The following is a 27,870-nucleotide window of genomic DNA, read 5'->3' on the forward strand; positions in this document are numbered from 1 at the left end:
CACGCTTGAAAAAAAGTGAACAAAGACTTATAACAAAAGGGTTTGCTAGCCATTCCCCTCTATTGATGGGTTGCAAGCATTCCCAAAAGAGTTAAAAGACAAAAACATGGCGGCCATTGTGGTACCGTTAACAATGGATGCTAATGAGAAATCTTTTGTTAAATGGTACCAACATGGCCGCGATGACGTAAGGTGCAAACGAAGAATTAACTATGGTTAAACATGTAAAATGATGACAATGCTATCCAGTTTCTTGTACAATCGCTTCCTTCAATTTCCATGTTCTCGGCTGTCCTTGCATAAAGTCTTCAGTTCCAACAAGATCCACACGCGTCTTGTATTCAAACAGTGCATCCACGCTTAATGGCTGCCATGATTTAAATGAATCAATCTTTCTTTGTCCTTGAAAGCTCATGGGTGCAGACAAAGTCCCTCGTAGCGAATATTGTTTCTTGGGGTCCTTGCCGTTTTGTGTAGTACTATCATTAGCAAAGCCAGCTACTTTATGACGTTTACTAAACTCGCCTTTACATTCAGCCATCTTCTCAGTCAGGAAAGAAATTTTGTCCAAACCAAGTAAGAGTGGTTGGTCTTTGCTCTCTTCTCTTGTGGTCACCTCACCTTTATCGTTTGCTTCAGCTACGAGCGATTCTGCTCTACCAGAAGAAAGAGGGAGCAGCTCCACCTTGTGTATAATAGAAAGAATATCAACGTTACTCAGAAATACTATCAATGAAAGTTCTGATTTGAATTCAATGGAATGAATAGACCCTTTTCGAATTCCAAATTACCGCTGTGTTTCTTGATCACAGACTCATTTGCACAGGGTTAGCCTCGTATCAGTGTTTAAATATTCACAAATACCAACAGAAAAGTAAAGAATGCACAACTTCAACAATACAAACATTTTGAAACTCGACGGACCTTGACTGGAACACATGAATATTCTGCACAAACTCGAGGCTAACCCTGTGCAAATGAGTCTGTAATCAAGAAACACAGCGGTAATTTGGAATTCGAAAAGGGTCTATTGCCCCAGAACTGCATGATTCGGGTTTAACGGCATACAAGTACATGAAAACGAAAGCTTAAAGTGCACCTGATACAATACTTTCAGTATTGATTCTACGTAATGTGAATAGTTGAATGGTGAAATATTTCTTCATTTGAATGTTACGTCCTTAATAATAATAATAATAATAATAATAATAATAATAATAATAATAATAATAATAACAATGATAATAATAATATAACGTTTAATAAGAATTTAATAAATCTCAATGCATTTACAATAAATTAAATCATTAATAATAAGAGCTGCTAAATATGCTATTTACAATATGACGAATTGAAAAGCAATCAGTACAAATAAACGATGTTTATGCAAAGACTAGTCGTAGACCTGTTTGAAAAGGTAGGTCTTCAAAGCGGATTTAAAGGATTCTAAAGTCAAGCACTGGTGCAGTAAGAGAACGCACGCTGACCATAGGTTTTAGTCTTAGTAAATGGTATAGAGAGGAGAGAGCGAGAGGAAGAGCTATAGAGAGGAACGTCTTTAAGTTATGAAGGTTTATACTTCCAATATGTAACTGACTGTGACATTACTACAGGCTTTATTAAAAATACAAATTTTGACTATTTCACACAAACAGTTTTTAAAAAACATCATCATTATACTCAAGGTTTCTACAATGTTTATTGTAAATTTGATCTCTCATAATGACTAGTATTTGGTATTAAAAATTAAAACAAATACACCCAAAAGTCTGGGGTGACGTCACAGTCAGCAAAGTAATGGAAGTATAAACCTTCATAACTTAAAGACGCAACATTCAAATGAAGAAATATTTCACCATTCAGCTATTTACTTTATGTAGCATCAATACTGAAAGTATTGCATCACGGGTTAGGTGCACTTTAACCAACAGATGCCTTACATACATTCCTAATCGGTATTTGCAAACATTTTTTTACAATACTCTATTGCAGTTCGAAATAGAAAAATGTGGGGTATTTCAAGGGAAATTTTGTTGTTGTTGTTGGTTGTTGTAGTGTTGTTGCCTTTGTTGTTGGTAGTGGTGGTAGTTTTCTTATTCTCGTTGGTGGCGGTGGCGGTGGCGGTGGTGGCGGCGGTGGTGGTGGTGGTGGCGATGATGGTGGCGGTGGTGGTGGCGGAGGTGGCGGCGGCGGTGGTGGTGGTGGTGGCGGCGGCGGCGGCGGCAGGTAGTTTTCTTATTGTCATTGGTGGTTAGTGTTGTTATTAGAGACCTTTAGATCCGACAACAAGTACGAGAACGAGTACGAGTGTTTAACTTTTAAAAAGAGGCATTATCTTTTTGTAGTCGTGATCGTGTACGTAGATTGAAACTTTAGATTGTAAAAAATCGGAAATCGACTACGATTTAGTGTTAACCACGTGCACAGGACCAAATTTAAAACTTGTACTCGTATTCGATCTCGTACTCGTCGTCGGATCTAAAGGTCGCTATTGCCCTAATTCACTATGATGTCACATCAAAACAATCTATTGCTTAAACGCAAAGGATCATGGTCGTCGGAGGGGGTCAAATCAACGCAAATCCTATAACCCGTATCAATCCATGAAGAGAAGTAGAATAGGCAGCAAACGCTCAGAATACTTTTTAGTACATATTGACACATATTATATCTGAAAACCAGGCCATTTTAGATTAAACTGTTTCGCTAGGAGCAAAATTTGTTGAATTTTCTATTGGATTTGGCGATTCTATCCCCCACATAAACAAGCAGTGACGTCATAGTGTATTAGGTCAATTGGTAGTGGTGGTAGTGCTGTTATTGTCCATGGTTGTGGTTGTGGTGGTGGTTGTGGTCGGGTGGTGGTAGTATTAGTGTTCTTGATATTGGCAGTAGTGTTGCTGGCATTGTTGGTGTTTGTAGTTGTCGTGGTGGTGTTGTTGTAACAGTTTTACCTTTGGTTCTTTGATCTGATCTGGATTGTACCTCGGTGGTCTCACACTTCCTTCCTTTGGATCCGCTGACTCCATATGGTTGAACAACAGGCGCGTCTTATCTTTATTCATGTGGGCAACACGAAACATGAGGTCCAGACGATGACGTGAAAAGTTAATATCTTTGATTAAATGACTCTCGCTTATCTTTGACTCTGGGATCTGAAAAAGAAAAAACTTTCCACACTCAATTATTGACACAAAGTCATTTGTTCATAATGTGGAGTTGTTCTAAATCAGTGCAACGCCATTTCTTCTTGTACCAATGGCCGAACCAATTGACGGGTTGCAAGCATTCCCAAGAGAGTTAAAAGACAATACCATGGCGGCCATTGTGGTAGCGTTAACAATGGATGCTAATGAGAAATCTTTTGTTAACTGGCACCAACATGGCCGCGATGAGGTAACGTGCAAACGAAGAATATTTTTGTTACAGTAAAAGCTACTATAGACCGGTTCCAGAGCATTTCAACTAAGAGAACAAAACAATGAATTTCAGTTATGTCATGAGAGTAAAAGGCGCTGACAAACGGTGCAACATTACAAGCAACAAATTTGAATCGGGGTGACACACATTGCAACAAAATCACACAACATCGCATGTGTCAGCCTGCTATGTTAAAATATTTGGTCAGCAGTTATAAATATGGTGCAAGCTGATTGGCTAGAAATTTCAAAATGTTGCAGGTAATGTTGCAGCCATGTTCACACGATGAAATTTGTTGCACGCAATGTTGGAAGAGTAGAGCACCATTCAACTTCAGATTTGTTGCATGCAACGTTGCGTGCAACAAGTTTTGGGTAGACACACGCTGCAACAATTCTGTTGCGTGCAATGTTGCATGCAATGTAGCACCGTGTGTCTTATCCTAACCTTAATCTTAATATCTTGGCAGGCTGACACAAGCGATGTTGCGTGATTTTGTTGCAATGTGTGTCAGCACCTTAAGCTCATACTTTGGATCATAATAACTACATATTAAGAGGCGTATGTGAATAGTTCAAACTTGCTTTCTATCATCATTTATATGTTAATATTTAATATCTAGATCTAGATTCTCTTTATATTTCTATTAAGGCCGGTTTAGACGGTACGAGTTTCGCCTACAACTATCGTATGCAATACGTTCGCGTCTGTCGTAGGCGAGTTGTAGGCTTGATTTACACGCTTCGACTCGAGTTGTAGGATGGCGCGAGCGTGTTGTATACGATAGTTGTAGGCGAAAATCGTACCGTCTAAACCGGCCTTTATGTTGACAGAGTTTGTTACAAAGCTTGAGTGACAGCTGCCAAAATGTGTTGCCATGGATTCTTAGTTTCCAAAGTAAGATCAAAATTAATCAAGTCATTGTGATCAAACCATCCATTACAATTATTCCATTAACTATAATTTAGCTATCGTAAATATATGGAATACAATTTTCGAAAAGTATTTGTTTTACTTCAATTTGAAAAAAACAAACTTCAGCGTGCAGCTCGTAGACACAGAGTTCGCATTTTTATAAAAATCGCAGTAAAGATGCATTTGAGTTCTTCACTTAAACAAGACACGGTTCAAAGAAGAGATAACTAGTTAAAAACTAGTGTGAGCTGCGTCGGTGTTTCTAATGAAACAGTAACGATAAAAGGGTAACATTTACAGCGTGAAAAGATGAAAAAAACTGACGTTTCGGACGCTAGTCCTTCGTCGGAGTAAAAGACACAGTTCATTGAAGAAGGTTCACACTCTTAAGTTTACAAGTTCGTACCAACTTGGGAATTTGCGAAAGAAATTTGGAATCAGAGCGGCCGAAGTTTCGTAAAAATAATTGTAATATTTGTAGGTATGTTTTCGTTACCTGATCACCATTCTTGCAAAAGCTCCGCTCAACCACAGGTACATCAGCATGTAAGCATTCTCTAAGGAATGATCGGTATGCGTTCTGTCAAACGTACATAGTAGAGAAACAAACGTTAATTTCATTCGCCCCATGTAAGGGAATCCGGACTTATGGTGGATTCCGGATTCTAGGCGCTGGATTCCGGATAGCAGCAGTAAGGGGGACTCGCGGTCACCATTTGGAATCGTCCGGGAATTGCCCGTGTTTACGCACTAGCGTCCCCCGCGGGAATTACCCGTGTCCCGTTATATGTTGCGCGAAGATTTCCTTACTGCTGCTATGTTTGCGAAGGTTAAAATATTTGTGTCGCAAACGGAGGATAAAATATTCCTTAGATATAGATGGACACCATCAAAAGCATTAGTAACAAGACTGTGCGCCGACTGCGAACTCAGGTGCTGGACCGCTTAGACGCCGACTTTGCCTTCACAACGTTTATGGAGGGAGATACAGATGAGACGATGAGCGAGGAAAGAGCAGAAAGGATAATTGACTTAATGCCCGGAGGTAATTACCGCCTGGAGTTGACGTTTATAAAGTATTTAGACGGCGAGTGGATAATAGAAAAGGGCAGGAATCCAATACGGGCGTCTGGCAAGAAGGACCTGTTCGTTTTAAACAAGGACACACGTCATGGGGCGCTGGTGGGCATCGACATGTTGTTCTACGAAGTTGCTTACCCGGTCACCGTGGTTATTTACGGTGCGTATGAAATTAAGAACCCGGACGTTAAGAAGCTCAAACCAATGCGGCATCCGGGTAACTGCGTGGGTAAGTTAGTTAGAGAGTTCTTCGAGGATTCCTCTAGGGGAGGTAAGCTTACGTTGAAGAGAAGAGAAGCCATCAGGAAATGGGAGCATGCTACTCGTAGGGCAGGAGCCACCATTGAAAACATCAAGAAGTTAGAGGTTGCTTTAGAAAGGCGCATACACGTGAAAAACATCACCGACGGCTTCATTTACTCCGGGACGCACAAGTATGGGGGCCGGGGTGCGCCTATCGTAATTTACCAGCATAACGCACATGCGTGGAGGGAGTTAAGGTTCCCAAGAAAGAAGGAAACGAAGGTCTATAAGAATTCTCCATTGGCAGAGTTAATCCATGAGAATTCCATTTGGTTGATGGATTCAGAAGGAAGTCAGTTTATGACGCAAGACGGCACTTTGTATCGACCCGAAATTGAACAACAGCGCATTCAAAGCGCCTGTGAGACCTTAGGGGAAGACTTCTCTGACGAGGTCCTTAGCAGTCGCAGCTTGGACTTCTTAGCCGCAAAGAAAAGAAATGGATGGAAACCTACCCCAAAAGAGTTCGGAGACATAGCCAAAGCCTGTGTAGAACACGGCCACGGTGGTCTGTGGAACATGGAATACGACGAAGACCAATACGTGTCTTTGGATATGAAACACTGTTACCCTGCAAGCTTTAAAGGCCTAGGAGATTGTAAGGAATATTACGACCGTTACGGACATCCAGATTCACAGTTCTTTCGTGTTGCGTTGGATGGTCACTACGACGCCCCAGCAACGGGGTTCGTACGGTTAACCAGCTGGAAATTAGCAGCGGGTCTGCACCCCATAATCTATGCGTGGTATGGGAAGCACCTGCAGGAGAAAGAATGGATACCCATACCACTATTGAAGTTCTTTGAAGAGCGCAAGCTTTTAAAATACACAGCGCAGGAAGCCATACTTTGTCACAGCGCCTTTACACAATGGCTCCCGGAGCATAACCCCACAGCGCGCGTGGTCATAGGTAAATTCACGCAGGGCGCCAAAGAAGGAGAGAAACACATGCAAAGGCGCCTAATAACGGACGAAGGCGAACTAAGCTTCCTTATAAAGCGCGCACATGATGAAGGAACAATGGTATCCGTGGAAAAGTGGGACTACCTTGTAGATGATAAACTACACAAATGGAATGCTTTGTGTTACTACCAAGACCATCGACCGCAGTATTATCATCTGCGTGCGAGTATGTTAGCATATGCGCATATTAACCTACTTGCGATGCTCCTACGGTTTGACAAAGAGGACATCCCGCGCGTAGCTACGGATTCCTTGTACGTAAAGCCCGAAATGTTAGAAAAGATGAAGGAATTCTACACCGAAGATGAGTTGGCGGAAAGTGGTCAATGGCGTGTCAAAGATGAAGAAATAAAAGCTTGGAGAGAACGCGTAGAATATCACGGCGAGCACACCCGGGGCACCGTAACGCCGACGGAAGAGCCACTGCCCTCAGTTGCCGACCCTATTTCCTACCAACGCTTCTCTTACCTTTACGGTACGGGAGGCAGCGGTAAGACGACGCGTGTGTTAGAACTCTTTCCTAAGATAAAGGTGCTAACGCCAACGCACCGTTTGGAAAGAGAACTCTGCGAAATGGGCCACGACGCTCAAACGTACCACAGCTTCTTCCGTTGGAATGGCCAAAAGTGGGTACCTGAAGCCATCCACGACATACCTCCGGTGATACTTTGGGATGAGATTTGCACCGTACCTTCTGAAAGCCTCAAAGAATTCATAGAATTCCTCCGTGGAAAGTGTCAAGTAATATTCGCCGGAGATTCCTGCCAGCCTCCTCCAATAGCCGGAGAGATGCCCCACGAATGGCTGAAAGATTTCGTAGACCATGCGGAGGAAATTAACACCGACTACCGCAGTAAGGATCAAGTAAGAAACCTGAAAGCGGAATTAAGGGGCCTTAGTGACGCCGACCAATGCAAAACACTGCGCAAACGCGTACGAGCGAAGAAATACGAGGATTTCCTTTACACATGGCATCCAAAGGATCTGGTGCTGAGCAGCAAACGCGCAGCACAGTCTCGCATACAAAAGGATTTGCTAAATATACACCGAGAGCGCTTCCCTACGCATCCCGTACCTGTTTGTTATAAACCCCACGACACCCGCATGCAAAAAAGAGACGTCTGGGTACCTGGTACTGACATCCAACTGCAGAACGCAGTAACGCACGATAAAGCCTGGGTGCCCATAGAAAAGGTGGAAAAAATAACCTCCCACCCAGACTGGCGCTTGGGCTATTGCATGACAGTCCATAGTGCGCAGGGGCTTACCATAAAAGAAACCTTATGGATCATAGATCAGCGGCTATGTTGGAGCAACCTTATCTACACCGCCGTAAGTCGCGTAGAATATGCCAAACAGTTAAAAAGAGCCTGGGGGCCGCAACTGCGTTACGACCGCACCCCAGAAGACGTAGCCAAAGAAAACATTGCTAAGAAACTCCTTCGCTACAAAAGACACGACGAAGAAAAAAATATGACGTTCGACCTATGCGTGGACGACGTCTATAAGAAAGAGGGCACGGTGTGCCAAATGTAACATACCTATACTATGGAGGTTTGATCCGAATGACGATCAACAGTTCTCCGTGGATCGCATAAATAATAAACGCGGGCATTGCAGAGGCAACGTAAGACTGACATGCCTAGAGTGTAATCGGGCGCGTGGAGCAGCACTACTCTGAGTCTTTGGGGACTATGAGCAGTTCTTCCTTGACAAAACCACGACTTGGGCCATCTAGGTAATACAACGCGGGCTGCCCTTCCTTGGTGACGGACTTCGAAATCTCATACGTTTCCAGGGACCAGTTAGGATCCGTGGCTCTCTTACTGCCACCTTCGAGTTCCCCCGGCTGATAGAGGTATCTGACCACTATGTTGCGGGGGAGCTTTTTTTCCTTTAGTCCGACCGCCCTTGAACTTCTGAAGTAGGACTTGTGTTCCACGTGTTTCTTTTTTATTGCATCCTTGGGTTTCATTCCCGTAGCCCTGGCCGCCTCGTTGTTTAAAGCCGCGACGACCTGGGGGAGCCTCTGAGTCCATTCCCTGTTGCGTTTGGAGGGATCTTCCAGCTCTTTCCAATACTGGTACCCAAAGAGACGCTCGGCCAGGGTCTTATTGAATTTTTCGACAATGCTCTGACCCCTGTGGTACTCAGCTTCAGCTCTCCTAATTTTAGTGCTGTGGTCTTTCAGGGTCTTAGTAACCACGCCCATGAACTCTGTCCCCGCATCCACTTGCAGCAGCTTAGGCCATTTCAAGACGCTCTTATAAATCCTACCTAGGGCTTCTGCGACTTCTCCAGAATCCTTGCTGGTTATGGGTTCGGCGTCCTTATATCTGCTTGCGATATCGACTACGGTCAAAGCGTATCTATAGGTCTTTCTTCGCACCTTGTCGTGCGGTAAGAAAAGCAAATCCGCCTGATGAACTTCATTAGGGGCATTTACGGTGAAGCTGGGCCTGGGAATGTACTTGGGCACGGGAAGATAAACCTGCCAGAGGGTTTGTTTTTTCAACAAGTTCTTAGCCGTTTCTTCTGATACCCTGGCCGCGGTCGCGAGTTTCTTGATAGCCGACGCTCCTTTCCAATAGCCTTCAGGCCCATAGTAAATCCTTTTGAGTTTGTCCTCTACGCGGCCCATTATATGAATTCCAAAACAAGATTGATCTTGCGTCCGTTGAAGTCCACCGTCTTTCCGTCCACTTTAATGGCGATGTTTATGCTTTCTACCAAATTAGACAAGTCATAGCTTAAAGAAATGGGAGTGTATTCTTCTGAGTCAAATGGATTACCTTTGGGCAGAAACTTGGACATAAGAGAAGACTTTTCTCCATTGTTGTAACTATGGACTAAATCGCAATAGACTTCGTAAGAGGATGCGACTTTCCATTTCACAGGTATGGCTGTGTTGGTAATCGTCTTGCCTGAGGCACATAATAAAGATCCCAATGGGTCAGACTTTCCAAAAGTCATTGAATAGTTTGGCATATTGTGTTTGAGGGTCATTTCGTGCGGCAACCCCGTGGTGAGAGTATAACCGTGTTTTGCTAATTCCTTGGCCAGTGTGATTGGTGTGTAATGTCCATCGGGCAGCAATACGGCTTGATAGTTAGATCCTCCTGTATGCTCAGTGACTATGCCCCTAATCAGGTTATGCCAAGAATTGTACAAAGAGCAACTTATGAGCCGAACCTTATGGGCTTTGATGGGAGGATTCAAGTAAGTGGTAAAGTCATTCTTGTCGCTTTCCAAAAAGACGATCATTATATTAGATACGCCAAAGCCGCGCCTCCTGCCAGCCCTGCAACTCCTACAAATACCAGCTCATTGTCTTTTTGTTTCTTAGAAGGCTGGTAGTAATTCTTGAACTGAGGCCTTTTCAACCCCGTTAATGCCGCGGGGTGTGCTTGCGCATAAAGTTTGAAGGCGTAGTCTGTGTTTTCGAAGTTCTTATCCGCCTGCATCTTGTCTTGGTAGTTCTTGTCCAACCAATCCCTGTAAGCTTGTCTTTTTTCATTCCAAGCTGCCACGTCTCGCTGATATTTCTCCAGCGCTAAGTCGTGTCTCTTCCTTTCGGCGGCTAAATCTCCGCTGCGATCACCTCTAACTAATCTATCCAAATACTGACCACCATAATTAGCTCCAGTGAATGCTAAAGCTGCAATAACTCCACCTACGACCACGCTAGCCATTTATATGTTAGGCAGGTACTTTTCCTTCCGTAGGTAATCCTTTACCATGAAAGCCCCGCCTACGGCAGCGGTCATTTTAGCAAAATTAGCGAAGCTCTTGCTTGGGTCTTCAGTAAAGTCTTCTTTGAGCACTTTCTTACCTACCCAACCAATACCCGCAACAATGGAAGTAATAATAGCTGCTTCTTCAACAGTTTTTAACAACGCGGTCGACATTATATTACAAAGCGAGAAGGTTATTATTCCATTTCAGGGATCTTACTTTTTCTAACAGCCGGTTCCACAGGTGCGTGCACGGGCGCGTGATATGTTGGTGGTTCTACTTTTGGCTTCGTAGCCCGCCATTGTAAGTAAAGGCTGCCTGCTGCTATAGCAACTCCTAATGCACCAATGGCGTACCCAGGATTAATGAAGGATTCCTCTTCTTTTTCCTCCACCTTTTCTTCTTTTTTGGCTTTGTTCTTTTTATTCATCTCCGCGAGCTTCTTCCCCGCGGCAACTCTGCCTGGAGATTTAGCCTTGGTAATCTTGGTATCTTCTACGGGAGCCTTTTCTAGTTGTTCTTCGGTGCCACTCATCTTATATTAAGGGACTTGAAGGACTTGACAAGTAACTTGGTTACGACTTGAGAACGACTTAATAATGACCTGACTAAGTACTTACGAATGACTTGACTAAGTACTTACGGTGACTTGACTAAGTACTTACGAATGACCTGACTAAGTACTTAGGGATGACTTAACTAAGTACTTGAGGCGACTTGATCAGGTACCTCAGCAAGTGCCGCCTGGAAGACCTTTTCAACGTCCCTGTCCTTCTTGAAGTCCTTCCAAGACACCAGTACCTCCTTCAAGTCGACGTGCTGAGCTACGTGAAGTGCCGCAGAGGCGACTGCCATTAACTTACCGCACTTCAAAGACAACCACCCGCAGGTTATCTTAAGTTCTTGCGCGATAACATAGTCCTCGCTAATGTCCTTCCGCAGTTGCTCCACGTCGTCTATGGGCAGCGCAAGTCCAAGCAATTTAGTTGCAAGTCGGATAGCGGAGTCTGCTACGGCGTCCGTGGTCTTACTTGCAAGGGCAGCCTCGTACCTCTTATGGAACTTCTTGACTTCATCTTCTGACAACTTATTAACCTGCTCATGGGTAAGTTCCTTGTCTACCATTTCTTTACACTTCCCAGAAGACACAAGGATGTTAAGTTGTTCCTTAAGGTTACTTTCGTCTAACTGCGCGGGGACTTCATCTAAGAGCTGCTCAATGTCCATATACATTAGGAATCATAGATTCCAACCGTGTAGGGAAACCTCAAAGAGAAGATCATCTTGGAATGTTGGTGCGTTTTTAGGTGCCGCATGTATTCATGCAACTGTTCCTTGGATATCTCACCGCCGTAGTCGCTTAAGATGGTTTCCAGGTCAGACTTGCTCGGCGTATAAAATACGACAAGTGAACCTATGTTTTCCCTAAAAGGCTTAGAGACGCTGGTAAGCTGCTGCGAGAGCAACCAAACGCTGATATTGTCGTGTCTGCCGCTAAAGGCGAGCTTCACTAATTCGGAGGTGCGTCTTTTTACGTCGTCCCCGCAGGCGATGTCATCCAGTATGAGCAAGGTTTGCGTATCTTTAGGGAATTGTTTGTGCCAGAACTTAAGATGGCTGGATAACTCGTTAGGATCCAGTATGTCCACAAAGAAGTCGTCATCTTTCACTCCTATGCCCGTCCAGGTGCGGTTATTCACGTAGGTGGGGCAAAGCAGCACGATGTAGTCGAAACGGTATCTAAAGGGTCCTAATAGCTGCTCTACCACGAACTGGGTCTTTCCGCAGCCGGTGGGTCCTACTATCAGAGCGTTACAAGGCATGTGATCTGGGTTCATTTATATCCCTTCTCTCGAAGGGAACTTGTTCCCTGATATATATGGAGCCAGTGGAAGCAGTAAGAAGGATTGTCGCCGACGCAAAAGATAAAAGAGACACCATAGAAATGCAAAGGGAGGAGATAGACCGCCTGAAAGAGCGCGTGCAGGAGTTGTACGATGAAATGTGTGGTCTGAAGCGCGCGGAAAGGTTTGGTGCGCTGATAACAATGGCCGGCTGGGCAAAAGAGTCCGTTAAGGACTTCATGCGATATCCCCTGTAGAATGTTGACAATAAGGTTAAATCTTTGTTAAGGATGCCTGGAAACTATTTCAAAGAGTGTCTCAGAATGTTGACGTTTAGGTTAAATCTTTGTTAAGGATGCCTGGAAACTATTTAAAAAGTGTCTTAGAATGTTTACAATAAGGTTAAATCTTTGTTAAGGATGCCTGGAAACTATTTAAAAAGTGTCTTAGAATGTTTACAATAAGGTTAAATCTTTGTTAAGGATGCCTGGAAACTATTTAAAAAGTGTCTTAGAATGTTTACAATAAAGTTAAATCTTTGTTAAGTCGCCCATAAACTATTCCAAAAAGTGTCTCAGAATGTTGACGTTTAGGTTAATCTTTGTTAAGTATATGTGGAAACTATTTAAAAAGTGTCTCAGAATGTTGATGTTTAGGTTAAATCTTTGTTAAGGATGTTAAATGGAGGCTAAGATACTGTTAAGTATATATGGACTGTTTGATGTGTAAAAAGGTGTTCAGCACCAAACAAAGACTGCAATACCACGTTCGTCGCGGCGTTCGTACAAAGAAACCCCTTAGCCGCGCTTGTAAGGATTGTGGTAAGGAATTCAGCAGCGTTCAAAAGATGCAACAACATCAGGATAAACGCATTTGTGGGCTTTGTAAGGACTGTAATAAGGAATTCCACAACCCCTTCGAAATGCAGCAGCATCTGAAAAGGGGCGTCTGTAATCGAACCAGACAGTGTAGTTTCTGTAATAAGATACTTAGTAGTCGTCAACGTTTACAGACGCACCGGAGAACGCATGAAGTGAATTATAGGTTTCTCTCCCGCGCTTACGACTTGGAAGGCGTGGATTGCTACCAATGTGCGGATTTGATGTGTCGCTGCCCGCATAAAGAGGATTACTTAAGGAATCGCATAGATTACCATAAGAAGATAGTCCGTACTTTCCCCTCTTTTGAACGCGCCCAAGGCGTTCCGTGGACTAAAAGGGAGTATTGGAGGCAGGAGTGCGATCGTTGTGGTTGTGTTAGAGAAGAGGAACATATCTTCAACTGTCTTAACAAAGATTTAACCTTATTGTCAACATTCTGAGACACTTTTGAAATAGTTTCCGGGGTGTCTTAACAAAGATTTAACCTTATTGTCAACATTCTGAGACACTCTTTGAAATAGTTTCCAGGCATCCTTAACAAAGATTTAACCTAAACGTCAACATTCTGAGACACTCTCTGAAATATATGATACGCAATAGCATTTCTTGGGGCCTTTAATAGTAAAGCAGGGTTTGTGCAAAGAGTCTCAAATCCTGATATTATTTTTCTTGTTGTTTGTTAGGGATCAACAATACAACAATAAAAATAAGGACCCCTTTTAAAGGTATATGCTAGCCTACGCAGCCGCATTCTTTGGAGGATTCCTAATCGCCCTTTCAATATATGGACTGTATTACATGCGAACTACCAAGCGACTGCATAATCCCTGAAACCCCCGCAATTCGTGAGGAGAAAAAATACACCTGCCTTCATTGTGGCAAGGTATTCCCCGAAGGATCCTTTGTGGGGCATTGGTTTGAGCTTCTTAACGTCCGGGTTCTTAATTTCATACGCACCGTAAATAACCACGGTGACCGGGTAAGCAACTTCGTAGAACAACATGTCGATGCCCACCAGCGCCCCATGACGTGTGTCCTTGTTTAAAACGAACAGGTCCTTCTTGCCAGACGCCCGTATTGGATTCCTGCCCTTTTCTATTATCCACTCGCCGTCTAAATACTTTATAAACGTCAACTCCAGGCGGTAATTACCTCCGGGCATTAAGTCAATTATCCTTTCTGCTCTTTCCTCGCTCATCGTCTCATCTGTATCTCCCTCCATAAACGTTGTGAAGGCAAAGTCGGCGTCTAAGCGGTCCAGCACCTGAGTTCGCAGTCGGCGCACAGTCTTGTTACTAATGCTTTTGATGGTGTCCATCTATACCTAAGGAATATTTTATCCTCCGTTTGCGACACAAATATTTTAACCTTCGCAAACATAGCAGCAGTAAGGAAATCTTCGCGCAACATATAACGGGACACGGGTAATTCCCGCGGGGGACGCTAGTGCGTAAACACGGGCAATTCCCGGACAATTCCGAATGGTGACCGCGAGTCCCCCTTATTGCTGCTCGGATTCCAAAACCTAAAATTTCGTGGTTTCATATACAACTATTTTGAAAGGGGGGTTAGCTCAAAATGCACTTTATCATATAATTATCCATAAAATACCTATATTTGTCCTTTTCGAAAAACTGATATTTTCACATCTGAAAACAACATGTTATTTCCACATGTGAAAATATCGTTTCCATGTGTATTTAAGCTATTAGTTTATAAATAAAAACTTTTTATAATAACAAAAAGCTTATTTAGTTGATTTTATGGATAATTATGTAATAAACAGAATATTAGATGGGCGCTTGGAGATACGAAATTGATCTTCTCGTGTTGAAATTCTCTTCAGCACTCAAATCTTTTTAACAAACGAAGATAAATTTCGTATCTCCGCGCGCCCATGTAACTATATCCTCTATTTATAACACATTTAGGGTTGATATCCGTGTGATAAAGCCGTGAATAAAAACCATATCGATGATACGATAACACTTCACGGTAAACTGGAAATCGTAAATTTTGTCAATTTTATCGACCCTACATGTTAAGAGCCTGATATATTTTTTATTCACTCGTTTTCCATATTCTCATTGGAAGCTCTACGCACGAAGCCTCAACTCCCGGTGGGGGGGGGGGGGGGGGGGGGGGGTACTCCACCAGAATTTGGGTAGGGGTGTTCCGCTAGGATTCTAAAAGGGGTACCCTCTTTATGACAAAAAAGTTCAAATTTGTAGACCCTGTTCATGACAAAAGATATAATTAATTGCACTGAGTTCCTGTTTCAATTATCATGTCATCTCGTGTATCGTTTTTTTTACGACCATAATAACCAGTTTCGGCCAATGCGAAAGTAGAAACCCTGAATATGACAGGAAACTCAGGAAGAACTTGGAACTTGAGGGAAATTGCATACCCTGTTTATGACAAGAAGCTCGAAAAACCATACCCTGTTCAGCGGATCATCCCCGTACAGTCCATATATGGGAGTAACCCCCCCCCCCCCCCGGGCCTCAACTGTCACGCGTTTTATATATTTATCGAAAGTTGTGCATTATGCGTTCCAGGGGATTACATCTTACACTCCCACATGCCTGGGACAAGTATAAATAGCCTGCCGTACGCAAGAAACCTCTTTAAACCAGTTTAGAATAGGCCTGAAGCGAGATGACGTTTTACCCCCGACTCTATACCATAATAGTTTTTGAAATTCTTTCATATTAAAATTTTTGATTCCTTAGAGAATACAGGAACAATAGTCATAATTAAAGAACAAAAGCAGTGTGAAAAGGATTATGGTCTAGAAACGGGGATAAGACGTCATCTCGCTTCAGGCTTATTAAAGTGTAAGACTAGCTTGACGTCCCACAGACCCAACTTGCCGCGGCAAGCTACCTTCTCGCTTCCGCCTCGGAGGTCATCTTCCCATAACTTAGTGATCACTCCATGCATTGTGTGTGGGAGCTCTCAGTGGGAATATATTACTGTTTCATTGTTAATTATATGTCAAGATTTCAAGGAATTTGGAATCATGTGGTTGCACCCCAAGAATAGGTTGTAAAGCTATTTCAATTCTTCTAACACCAAGAGTGCAGAGGCTTATTTCTGCTCTCCGTTCTAGCTTTAGGTTTCGGGAGAAAAGCGGTTTCCCCCCTCCCAGACCAGCCTGCTGCACGAGGGAGAGAAAAGGGAGGGAAAGAAAATAGCCTCAGCTTGTAGAATGTTCCTTTGATTACCTTAATTGATTGAGGAATTTTCCCATCTTCTTTTTCAAGCTTCTTTCGTGATTTTCCTCTCAATATGCTCCACAGCTGGTGGGCACCGATCCCTCCTGTTTTTGTTTTACACAAAGAAAAGCTTATGTGAACATTAAAGGGATTTATCAGGCCTCGTCCACACGTATCCAGATATTTTTGATAAAGGATTTATTTGATTGTGGATTGGCCTTCAGTCAACACGTATCAAGTTAATACGACACTTGTAAACGTAACATTACGACAAGACATTCGTGTGGACGAAAATTGTTAAAAGGTACTTTATCAGTTTAAAAAGAATAAAAAAGATATACAGAAAAAGCAAAGACGACAAAATGAAAACAAATAATAAGGAAAATATGAAGTGAAAGGAAAAAAGGAAAGAAAGAAGGACGGAAAAGAATCGAAAAGAAAAAGAAAAGAAAAGAAAAGAAAGAAGAAGAAGAAGAAGAAGAAACGAAGAGCGCTTCGCCCTCCTCCCTCCTCCCTATTACTATGATCTACCTCTCCTCCTCTCCGCTTATCTGCTCTCCATCCTCCATCCCCTCCTCTCAGACCCCAATGCTCCTCCCTTCCCTCCTTTCATCTTCATCCTTCCCTCCCTCCTTCCTCTCACCTACCTCACCCCCTCTACACCCATCGATATCCTCTCTAAATCCCTATTCACTTCACATTACGAAACATACAAAGACAATCAAAGACAAAGACAAAGACAAAGACAAAGACAAAGACAAAGACAAAGACAAAGACAAAGACAAAGACAAAGACAAAGACAAAGACAAAGACAAAGACAAAGACAAAGACAAAGACAAAGACAAAGACAAAGACAAAGACAAAGACAAAGACAAAGACAAAGACAAAGACAAAGACAAAGACAAAGACAAAGAAAAAGACAAAGAAAAAATTCTATCAATATAAAAATTGCTTTACAAGAATGTCGAGTTAAATAAGAATACAATTTAGACAGCTAAAAAAGTTTATGAGAGTCTAACAGAAGAAAGCTTTCTTTTAAATTCCCTTATACTTCTAGCTGACTTAATATCTGAAGGCAAAGAGTTCCATGCTTTTGCACCTTCATAGGAGAACGCACGTTTGAGGTACTCAGTGTTTGGTTTCGATAATTTTAAACACTTTTCTCCCTTCCGCAAATTATATTTTGTAGTTTGATACTCAAAGCGGTCTCTTAAACTTTGAGGTGCAAGAGCATTCAAAGTCTTGTACATTATTGTGGCTTTATGTTTCTTCCGCCTGTTTTGAAGATTTTCCCATCCTAGAGACATTAAAATGTCGAGCGACCTAGTTTCATAATTACTCTTAGTTATAATTCGGCCTGCGCGATTTTGCATTTTTTGGAGTCTGTCAGCTGATGTTTTTGGTAAATTGTCCCAAACCACATCGCAGTAGTCAAACCAAGGAGTTATCAGCGAATTATATATTGCAATCGCCGTCTCCTGGGGGACGTAATCACGAACCTGTCTAAGGCCAGCCAGGCCTGATGAAACTTTTTTACATATATGATCGACATGGTCAGCCCAGGACAGGCGTTGGTCGAATACAACCCCCAGGGTTTTGGCTGTTTGGACACGTGCGATTTGTTTACCTTCAAGGTAAACATGTGGTTTGGAACTTATTTGACGTAATTTGTCGTCAGACCCAATAAACATATATTCAGTCTTTGTTGAATTAAGGCTTAATCTATTTGCCATCAACCAGTTGGATATGCTAATAATATCAGAATTGATCTGCTCAGATAAAGATTTTACGGAAGTATTACAAGCCGTGAGGCTTGTGTCGTCCGCGTACATTCTTGTACTTGAAAAATGTACACTATTTGGTAAATTATTAATATACAATATGAATAATAATGGACCTAGGATTGACCCTTTGGGAATTCCACAAAGGGTTTGTTTTATAGTAGATAATGTATTATTCACGTTGCATCTCTGTCTTCGCTCAGTTAAATAGGATTTAAACCACTTCAATGAATTTTCTGCAATGCCGTAATTAGCTAATTTATGGAGAAGGATAGAGTGATTAACTGTATCAAACGCTTTCGTAAAATCAAGGAAGGTGATACAGTTAATCTTCCCTTCATCTATATTTGTAAGCCATTCAGTTGTAAGTTCCAGCAGAGCAGTAGTCGTTGAGTGCTGTGGTCTAAAACCTGATTGTTTTTCAGAGAGCAGGTTATTTGAACTAAGATAAGTATATAACTGGTTGAAGACAATTCTTTCGAAAAGTTTAGCAATGGCAGGAAGTACTGAGATAGGGCGATAATTGTTTAAATCATCTCTATCATTTGCTTTATGAATAGGAGTTACCTTGGCGAGTTTAAGGTCATTTGGAAAAATACCACTGTCTATAGATTGATTGAAAATCTTAACTAAGGGATTAATAATAATTGGAGCACCTTCCTTTATCAAGCGCACAGATATGCCGTCTAAGCCCGTTGCCTTACTACTTGATATAGAGTTTAAGATCTTAGATAATTCATCAGAAGTCGTGTGTTGTAATTTAAAGGTCGAGTTTGCTTTATTTAGGTAATAGTTAAAGCTTAGTGGTCCTTCCGGGATTGTACCGGCTAGCTTTGTCCCTATTTCAGAAAAATGAGCGTTAAAAAGCTCAGAGATTTCTTGAAAATCACAAATAGGGTTTTCCCCGCTCTTTAAGGAGGTTATACGAGTTTTGTCTTTACTTTTTCGAGATAAGACTTCATTTATTGTTTTCCAAACTTCGCTCGAATTTCTGAAGAAATTCTGAGAAAGAGAAAGAGAAAGAGAAAGAGAAAGAGAAAGAGAAAGAGAAAGAGAAAGAGAAAGACAAAGACAAAGAGAAAGAGAAAGAAGAAGAGAAAAGAGAAGAGAAAGAGAAAGAAAAGACAAAGACAAAGACAAAGAGAAAGAAGAAAGAGAAGATAAAGATAAGAGAAAGACAAAGACAAAGAAAAACAAAACAAAGACAAAGACAAATACAAAGATAAGAAAAGAAGAAAAGACAAAGACAAATACAAACAATACAAATACAAATACAAAACAAAAACAAAACAAAGACAAAAAAAAAAAATATAAAGTATAAGATAAATATAAATAAATAAAAAATAATATAAATACAAAGACAAATAAATAAAATACAAATAAAAATAAAATATAAAAATAATAAAATATAAATACAAATATAAATATAAATATAAATATAAATATAAATATAAATATAATATAAATATAAATATAAATATAAATATAAATATAAATACAAATACAAATACAAATACAAATATAAATATAAATATAAATATAAATAGAAATATAAATACAAAGACAAAGACAAAGAGAAAGAGAGAGAGAGAGAGAGAGAGAGAGAGAGAGAGATGTCTTTTATTTAATCTCGGGAAATTTCATCAATGTACAAATTGGTTTTCATGAAAACCGAGTTCATAGGTAATATATATAAAAAATTAATAATAACGTTAAGAATATATAGACAGATTTATGAAATAAATTCTCATCTACCCCCCAAAAATATTATAGTAATTAAAGTGTTAAGGACCAACAGACGAAAGATTCCTCTTAAAAGATTTTAAATTATTGGACAGTCTGACACTTTGGGGGTAACGAGTTCCACACTTTTGCACCGTCATAAGAGAGAGCTCTTTTTAAAAACTCAGTGCTGGGTTTCGGTAACTTTAAGCACTTCTCTCTACCACGAAAATCGTAGGTATTTTCTTGAAAATAAAAGAGTTCCCTTACAGATTTTGGTGCAAGTGCATTTAAAGTCTTAAACATCATTATTGCTTTATGCTCCTTTCTTCTTCTTTGTAAGCTTTTCCAGCCTAAAGAAGTTAAAATATCACTAGATCTGACATCGTAGCTGCTTTTTGTTATTATTCTTGCAGCTCTATTTTGCATTTTTTGCAATCTTTCAGCAGACGTTACTGGTAAATTATCCCATACCACGTCACAATAGTCAAACCAAGGTAAAACGAGAGCCTCATATATGGTAATAGCTGTCTCCAAGGGGATGTAATCGCGGACTCGTCTTATGCCACTCAATCCAGAGGATATTTTTTTACAAATGTAATCAATATGAGCAACCCAAGACACCCGTTCGTCAATCACAACACCCAGAGTTTTTGCTGTAGAGACTCTAGTAATTGGTTTGCTATTTAAATATATGTGTGGTTCGGAGGTAATTTTTTTCAATTTATCGTCAGAAGCAATAAACATGTGCTCTGTTTTAGCTGAATTTAAGCTAAGTTTGTTAGCTTTCAACCAGTTATGAATATTGGAAATATCAGCGTTCACCTCGTCAAATAGAGTCTTTTGTGATGTGCCACAAGTGGTGAGACTTGTGTCATCAGCATACATTCTAGCATTTGAAAATTTGACACTATTTGGCAGATCGTTTATGTAAATAATAAATAATAATGGCCCAAGGATTGAGCCTTGAGGGATGCCGCAATCGAGTGTTCTAGAGCTAGATAAGGTATGGTTTATGTAGCATCTCTGACTACGATCTGTGAGGTAAGATTTGAACCACTTTATCGACTCTTCTGCAATCCCATAATAGTATAATTTGTGGAGAAGTATGGAGTGATTTACTGTGTCAAAAGCTTTTTTAAAATCTAGGAAAGTGACACAGTTCAATTTACCTTCATCCATATTGGTAAGCCACTCCGTTGTGGCTTCTAGGAGTGCAGTAGTAGTCGAATGAAGCGGTCTAAATCCCGACTGCTTTTGAGAAAGTAAATTATTTGAGTTTAGATACTCATATAACTGGTTAAAAACTATTCTCTCGAAAATCTTAGCAATAGTAGGTAAGACCGAAATGGGACGGTAATTATTCAAATCATCTTTGTCATTAGCTTTATGAATTGGCGTAACTTTCGCAAGTTTCAAGCCGTTAGGAAAAATCCCTTTATCAACTGATTGATTGAATAGCTTCACTAGTGATTGACTTATTACTGGTGAAACAATCTTGATGAAATGAGATGGTATACCGTCAAGACCTGTCGCTTTTTTAACGTCAATAGAATTAATGATTTTCATAAGTTCATCAACTGATGTGTGTCGTAAGGTGAATGTTGAGCCAATTCTAATTAGATAATCATTATAAGCAGTCGGTCCATCGGGAATTAAACAAGCTAATTTAGTCCCAATTTCAGAAAAATGACAATTGAATACCTCAGCTATTTCCTTCGAGTCACACATCGATGTATCACCTGTTTTGATAGATGTTACATAAGAGCCAGATTTAGTCCTTCGTGAGAGGACTTCATTAATAGCTTTCCAGACCTCCTTTGAGTTTTTTGAATTTTGTGCAAAATGATTTTCATAATATGACTTCTTGGCTCTTTTTATCTCGTTGTTGACGCGATTTCTAATAGACTTATAATCACTCCAGTCGTCCCTCGAATTCGTTTGAGTAGCTTTTTGTTTCATTTTATCTCTATCGTACATAGCTTTCCTCAAATCAGTTGTCATCCAGGGAGACTTCTTGTTTCTTATTCGTTTTGTTTTGATCGGAGCGTGCGAGTCAAGAACAGAGAGAAATAACTCTTTCCATCTGTCCCACATGTCATCCGGGCTTTCCTTATTATCCAAACAATCCCAAGGGAGTGTTGCTAAATCCATAAGAAACTTGTCGGAGTCAAAGTTTTTAGCCGATCTAAATGAGATCTTACAGTGATTGTTGTTTGTCGGAATTGCTATTTTCCGTATTGTATAAACCAGACTATGGTCACTGATACCAATGTGAACCACTCCACTTCGGACTACCCTATCTGGGCTATTCGTTAAGATCACATCAATGAGGGTTTTACTTTTTTCAGTGACTCTAGTTGGTTCTGTGATTAACTGCGTAAGTTGAAACAATTCAGCAGTCGTATTCAAATAGCGGGTTTGCTGATTAATATTAGTAGATAATAAATCACAGTTTAAATCCCCTAGGATATAAATTTCCTTAAACTCAGAATCTAGTTTTGTTAACATATTTTCAAATATATTGAAAAATGAGCGTGTATCATAGTTAGGAGGCCTATAACAGGCTAAAACGGCAAAAGACTTGCTATTTGGCTTCATGATTTCAAAACACAGGGACTCTACTTTATCATCAGTTAAGTCACTACGGTTTTTCCCATTTACGCCCTTTTTCAAGTATAAACAAACTCCCCCTCCATTGCGGTTTCTATCAGACCTATGGATGTCATAGCCTTCGATGCTCACCATTGAACTTGGGATTGATGGATCGAGCCTTGACTCATTTATGACAAAGACAAAGACAAAGACAAAGACAAAGACAAAGACAAAGACAAAGACAAAGACAAAGACAAAGACAAAGACAAAGACAAAGACAAAGACAAAGACAAAGACAAAGACAAAGACAAAGACAAAGACAAAGACAAAGACAAAGAATATCTAAGAACATGATATAGCCAGCCATTAACTTACTATATTTTTCAATCAATGGATCCAGAGTTTTCTTTGCCCCCTCTCGAAACGTTGGCTTCAGAAAATCAAGAGCTTCTGTTCCCAACAACATCTGTAGCTGCACTTCAACAGATTCATTCATCAATTCACTGAAATTGTCGGACAATAAAATGCTCTCAGCAACAGTGCCATCGACACTTGAATGGCTCGGACTTTTCGTTTCCAAGCAAGGAGATTTGACATCAGATGATTCTGATATAATGATGGGAACTCTTAATGGTTGATGGCTACTGATAACTCGACAATGGGACTTCAGGGTTGATTTTAAGAGCTTCTCTTTCTCTGAAATGATCAAAATAAATAAGAATCTTTATAAAATAAATGTTATTAAACTCGCATTATGATTGGTCGGGAACGTGTGCTTTATAAGAGCACACAGCATGCGTGTGCCCTTTGTATTTATAAAAGAAATAAAAAACTTGCTTGCTGTGCTGTGTGGAGTTATTGAAGCACTTGGGGATTGGCAGAACACTCGAGAAGTGTCCAGAAGCACTCCACTATAAGTCGTGCTTTTCTTAACACTTCTCGCTTCTGAAATTTTTGAAATTTTTTTCAGCCAGGCGTGAGTTCCATAAAGGAACATACTGATAACAATTAAGCTGTTTTTCGTTTTACGCAAAATCATGCATTAGAAGGGCCTGTTGATTTCAATAAATCAGTTTTGAGGTATTTTTAAAAGTCTTGTATTTTTGGGGGGGGGGGTCCGAAATTTGAATGCATGTATTTTTTTGGGTGTAAAATATCAGGTTTGAGTATTTTTTTGGGGTTGCAATATGAAATTTTCAATTTGCACAGGTATAAAAACATAATCACACATGATAGAAGATAGAAAATAGGACAGAACAGAAAGAAATACATACCTAGTTCTTCTCGGACAAAGTTGGAGTAATGCTTGGACTGAGCAAGCTTTGATAATCTCTTCGCTTCTTTAATCTTAAAATCAAAAGCATAGAAATTAATGCTGTCTTCTTTTTAATTATAATTATTTAACCAGTAACACCTTTGCAGTAGGCGACTACTATATAACCGGGGCCACTTAGATAAAGAGAACCAATCAAATTGTAGAATGAAAACAATACATTCCGGCTTTGGGTAGTGGAGCCAACCAGAAAGCAGCAGAAAACAATAGCCTTTAAAAGTATATATCAAGGGAAAAAAATTACTTTCAAAATCACTTATATGTGAACAGTGTAGTAGTATGGTTGCAGTATTTTTGTATGTGGTCGTCTCCTTTCAAAGATATAAATATTTGAAATATCAATATGCAAATGAGATGACGTAAATTCCAGAATAAGTTACATTTTGCAGTTTGATTTACGACAAGTGTTCTGAAGTGAAATAACCTAAAAGTGTACAAAGCCATATATTTCAGTTATAAGGAAGATTTGCAAATGGATAAAAAGCAGTACTTTCCACAACAGCATTTTTGTATAACAAATTAGTCTTGAGTTTACGTCATTTCATTTGCATAATGATATTTCAAATGTTTATATCTCCTAAGAGAAAATTTTACATACAAAAATACTGCAACCATACTACTACACCATTCACATATAAGTGATTTTGAAAGGGAAAAAAATTTCTTGATAAACACTTTAAACAAGTCGTATCTTTTCATCCCGGGAGGGGGGAGGGGATACTACCACCCCAACTTGGGTAGGGGGTGCCGCCAGGACCTCAAAACCCTGACCCTATGCCAGACCTAAAATTTTGATTTTACATACCCTACCCCAGATTAAAACTAAGAATTGTATACCCTATCCCAGACTAAAAGACGGAAAATACGGGTTTTCAACAGATTGCAATCAATATTTACTAACGTTTTTATTGTTTTTGTGCCGGCAGAAAGCGTAGCATATTCGCCAGACAAAAATGACCAAATCGTTGACCCTATCCCAGACTAAAACAATACCCTATCCCAGACAAAATGTCCAAAAATGATACCCTACCCCAGACCCAAAAGCCATTCATTTATCTATCCATCCCTCCTTTCCCCTTCCTATCTCCATCCAACCCATCTAACTATCCACCAGGCAGTTGTATGCTAGGCTTTAACAATTAACCCCTCCACCCCCCCCCCCTAGAAAATTTAATGATGACTTTAAAAAATATAAATTTACGTTCACCACTACTCCTCATACGAGGCTCTTCCGTGAAGTTCCCTCCACATGCACTGCCATTAGATTCTATATTTACAACACACAACACTCAACTTACACGACATCAGTGAATACAATCTATACAGTCATACATGCATTCGTAGGGCTATTACCACCGTTTGCATTACTACGAGGCCACCCCAGACACAAATTGCGTCGTGTAGTTTTTCAATAGACTGCCGTCAATCAAACACCTCATTCTACTTGGATGTATTCAAACTCTTTGCAATCGCTTTCGGAACTTTCCTTCGTGATATCTGACTGAGAAAGTTTGATAGAAAAGCCAACTCACTGATCCAAACGTGTATACATGGCGTCAACATGAATGATTGGCGGTAGTCTATTGCAAACTATACGACTCAATTTGTGTCTCACAGGGAAAAAAACCGGATTCCTAAATTGGGAACAGTTGGGAATTTCCTTGAATTCCCAATTCGAACACAAACATTGGGATTTATTGTTGGGAATTTCCTTCTAATACCCAATAGAAAAACAAAATTCCCAACAAACTAACATTGGGAATCAGTGCCACGTTTCTAATTTCGTTCTCTCTGGGAATTGGATGAGATTTCGTTGGGAATTCGTTGGGAATTCAAGGAAATTCCCAACAAATTTCCAATTTAGGAATCCGGTTTTTCCCCTGTGTGGGGTGGCCGAGTAGTAATGCAAACAGCGGTAACACTACATATATACCTTGTGGAGTTTGGCGTTTAGTTTGGATTGTCTTTTCTTGGAAAGTAGGTCTTGCCTTTGAATGAGCCCATGCTGTATGTTCAACCGTTCTTTGAAATACTGGTTCTTTTCTTCTCTTTCATCCTGCTTCACTTGTAACCAAAGGTCATATAGTTTTACAAGTCTCTTTAGAAACAAATAAATAAATAAAAACATTAATTACTGGTCGTCCAAATAGCTTTAAAAAATCTATTTAAGGACCATCTTTTTAAGAAAGCTTTTTGCAAATGTCCTAATTCACTATATGACGTCACTGCTTGTTTATGTGGGGGACAGAATCGCCAAATCCAATAGAAAATTCAACAAAATTTGCTTCTAGCGAAACAGTTTAGTCTAAAATGGCCTGGTTTTCAGATATAATATGTGTTAATATGTACTAAAAAATATTCTGAGAGGTTGCTGGCTATTCTACTTCTCTTTGTGGATTGATACGGGTTTTAGAACAATTTTTGGTGAATTTGAGTTGATTTGACCCCCTCCGATGAACATGATCCTTTGCGTTTAAACAATAGATTGTTTTGATGTGAGTGAAGTTAACTTAAGTTCTTAATTTCTGCATCTATCCACACAAGCCTTACAGTATACTGGTGAACAAAATGGGAATTGATTAAACCATGAAGTATTCTCACCTCCTCCCTTTCTTTGGCTGCCTTGGCTTCTGCTTCACTTTTTTTCTTGGTAGCACGATTTGCTTTAGTGGCCGTCTTCTTTGAATACATACTATGGTTTGCACTACCATGATGAGATCTGAAACAAAATGAGTTCGCCTAATTAATGTTGGACATTAGAGACTATATTGTTCATTTAATTAATGGAATTAGGTATAGATGCACAGGGGTACTAGGGGTGTTGCAAGGATCTAGAGATCTCGGGGGGTACTCCACCAGGATTTGGGTAGGGGTGTTCTGCTGGGATTCTGAAAGGGGTACCCTGTTTATGACAAAAAACCCTCAAATTTGTAGACCCGGTTTATGACAAATGATATCTTTTTTTTTTGACGACCATAATAACCAGTTTCTGTCAATATGAAAGTAGAAACCCTGAGTATGACTGGAAACTCAGGAAGAACTTGGAACTTGAGTGAAATTGCATATCCCGGTTTATGACAAGAAGCTTGAAAAACCTTACCCTGTTCAGCGGATCATCCCCGTATAATCCATATATGGGAGTACCCCCCCCCCCTCCCTCCCCGAAATAACTCTATTTAAGACATTACATAGAGTTTCACACTCTGAGATTGATTGAGCAACCAGTGATTCTGAGATGATGATAACTGCTCGAGCAGTAATTATGATCAAGTTCATGATTTAAATCTAAGACCTCAGAGGGTGAGATGTACATGATCTGTGTACAGTATCCTAGACTGAGAGCACCATGTAGTCTCTCCATTAATCTTCATATGCACCTCAATGTGCTCAACTCAATTCAATTCAATTTCAGTTTATTTACACTGGTTTTTTAATTTTATATAATAGCATTACAAGAATATATATAGTTAGATAATATTTAGAATTTTTAACATAATTAACAATATAATAGGTGTAAGTGTACGACAGCCAAATGAGCTAAGCTTTCTAGTTGGCTGTGGTAACTTTCATTTAGGGTCAAAAAAGAAAAAGAAAAAAACTACATGATAACACTATAATATTGCTTCAGTCCCTGTATTTTTTATAATCTCTTACGCAGAGCCGAAATCCTCATGGTTAGCACAGAGAAACTATATGCTCTGGATTGATCCAACTTTGAGTAAGCTTATGAGCCAGAAGTAAATTCAACCGCACATGTCTAAATCACATGTCTAAATCACAATCGTTTAAGTTACCACCCTTGGTCTTTAGTGATTCAAATTCTTTGGAACCAAAGTCATCATTTTTTTACCTTTTTTAGCATTGAATATTCTAGTTAAATTATTTATTCTTTGTCTACTTAAATTTACAGTATGTATTCAATATATCCTCTTTTTAATTCATTGGCTTATTTTGTAAGTTCTTAACACAATTTATGAGTTTAAAAAATCCCACAAATGTAAGAGTGTTCCCTGTAAACTCACCTTGCCTCCCAATAATATTTCTCAGCAAAATGTGCTTAAATTCAAGTCTCATACT

General features: G+C 40.1%; 1 protein-coding gene across 1 annotated transcript; it reads right to left on the minus strand.

Annotated features, from left to right (window-relative positions):
* Positions 1-241: 241 nt before the first annotated feature.
* LOC148908134 (uncharacterized) lies at positions 242-27,154 on the minus strand. The gene is made up of 9 exons (XM_089035786.1): positions 27,105-27,154; positions 26,395-26,512; positions 25,727-25,891; positions 23,735-23,807; positions 22,836-23,156; positions 16,372-16,466; positions 4,832-4,915; positions 2,955-3,155; positions 242-685 (listed from the first exon to the last, which is right to left on the minus strand). Exons 1-9 carry the CDS (start codon positions 27,152-27,154, stop codon positions 242-244), a joined length of 1,551 nt encoding a protein of 516 aa, XP_088891912.1.
* Positions 27,155-27,870: the final 716 nt, after the last annotated feature.

The sequence above is a fragment of the Actinia tenebrosa genome, unplaced genomic scaffold, assembly GCF_029948245.1.
Source record: "Actinia tenebrosa isolate PJP-AT-01 unplaced genomic scaffold, QUT_ActTen_1.0 PGA_scaffold3__52_contigs__length_22856419, whole genome shotgun sequence".
In the NCBI taxonomy this organism is placed as follows: Eukaryota; Metazoa; Cnidaria; class Anthozoa; order Actiniaria; family Actiniidae; genus Actinia; species Actinia tenebrosa.

Excerpts from the sequence above, each read along its gene's own strand:
- LOC148908134 (XM_089035786.1), bottom strand. The coding sequence starts at position 27,154 with ATGGAGAGACTACATGGTGCTCTCAGTCTAGGATACTGTACACAGATC. Across the intron at positions 23,157-23,734 it reads CTTTGTCCGAGAAGAACTAG|AGAAAGAGAAGCTCTTAAAA; the intron begins GTATGTATTTCT and ends TGATCATTTCAG. Across the intron at positions 686-2,954 it reads ATCAGATCAAAGAACCAAAG|GTGGAGCTGCTCCCTCTTTC; the intron begins GTAAAACTGTTA and ends ATTATACACAAG.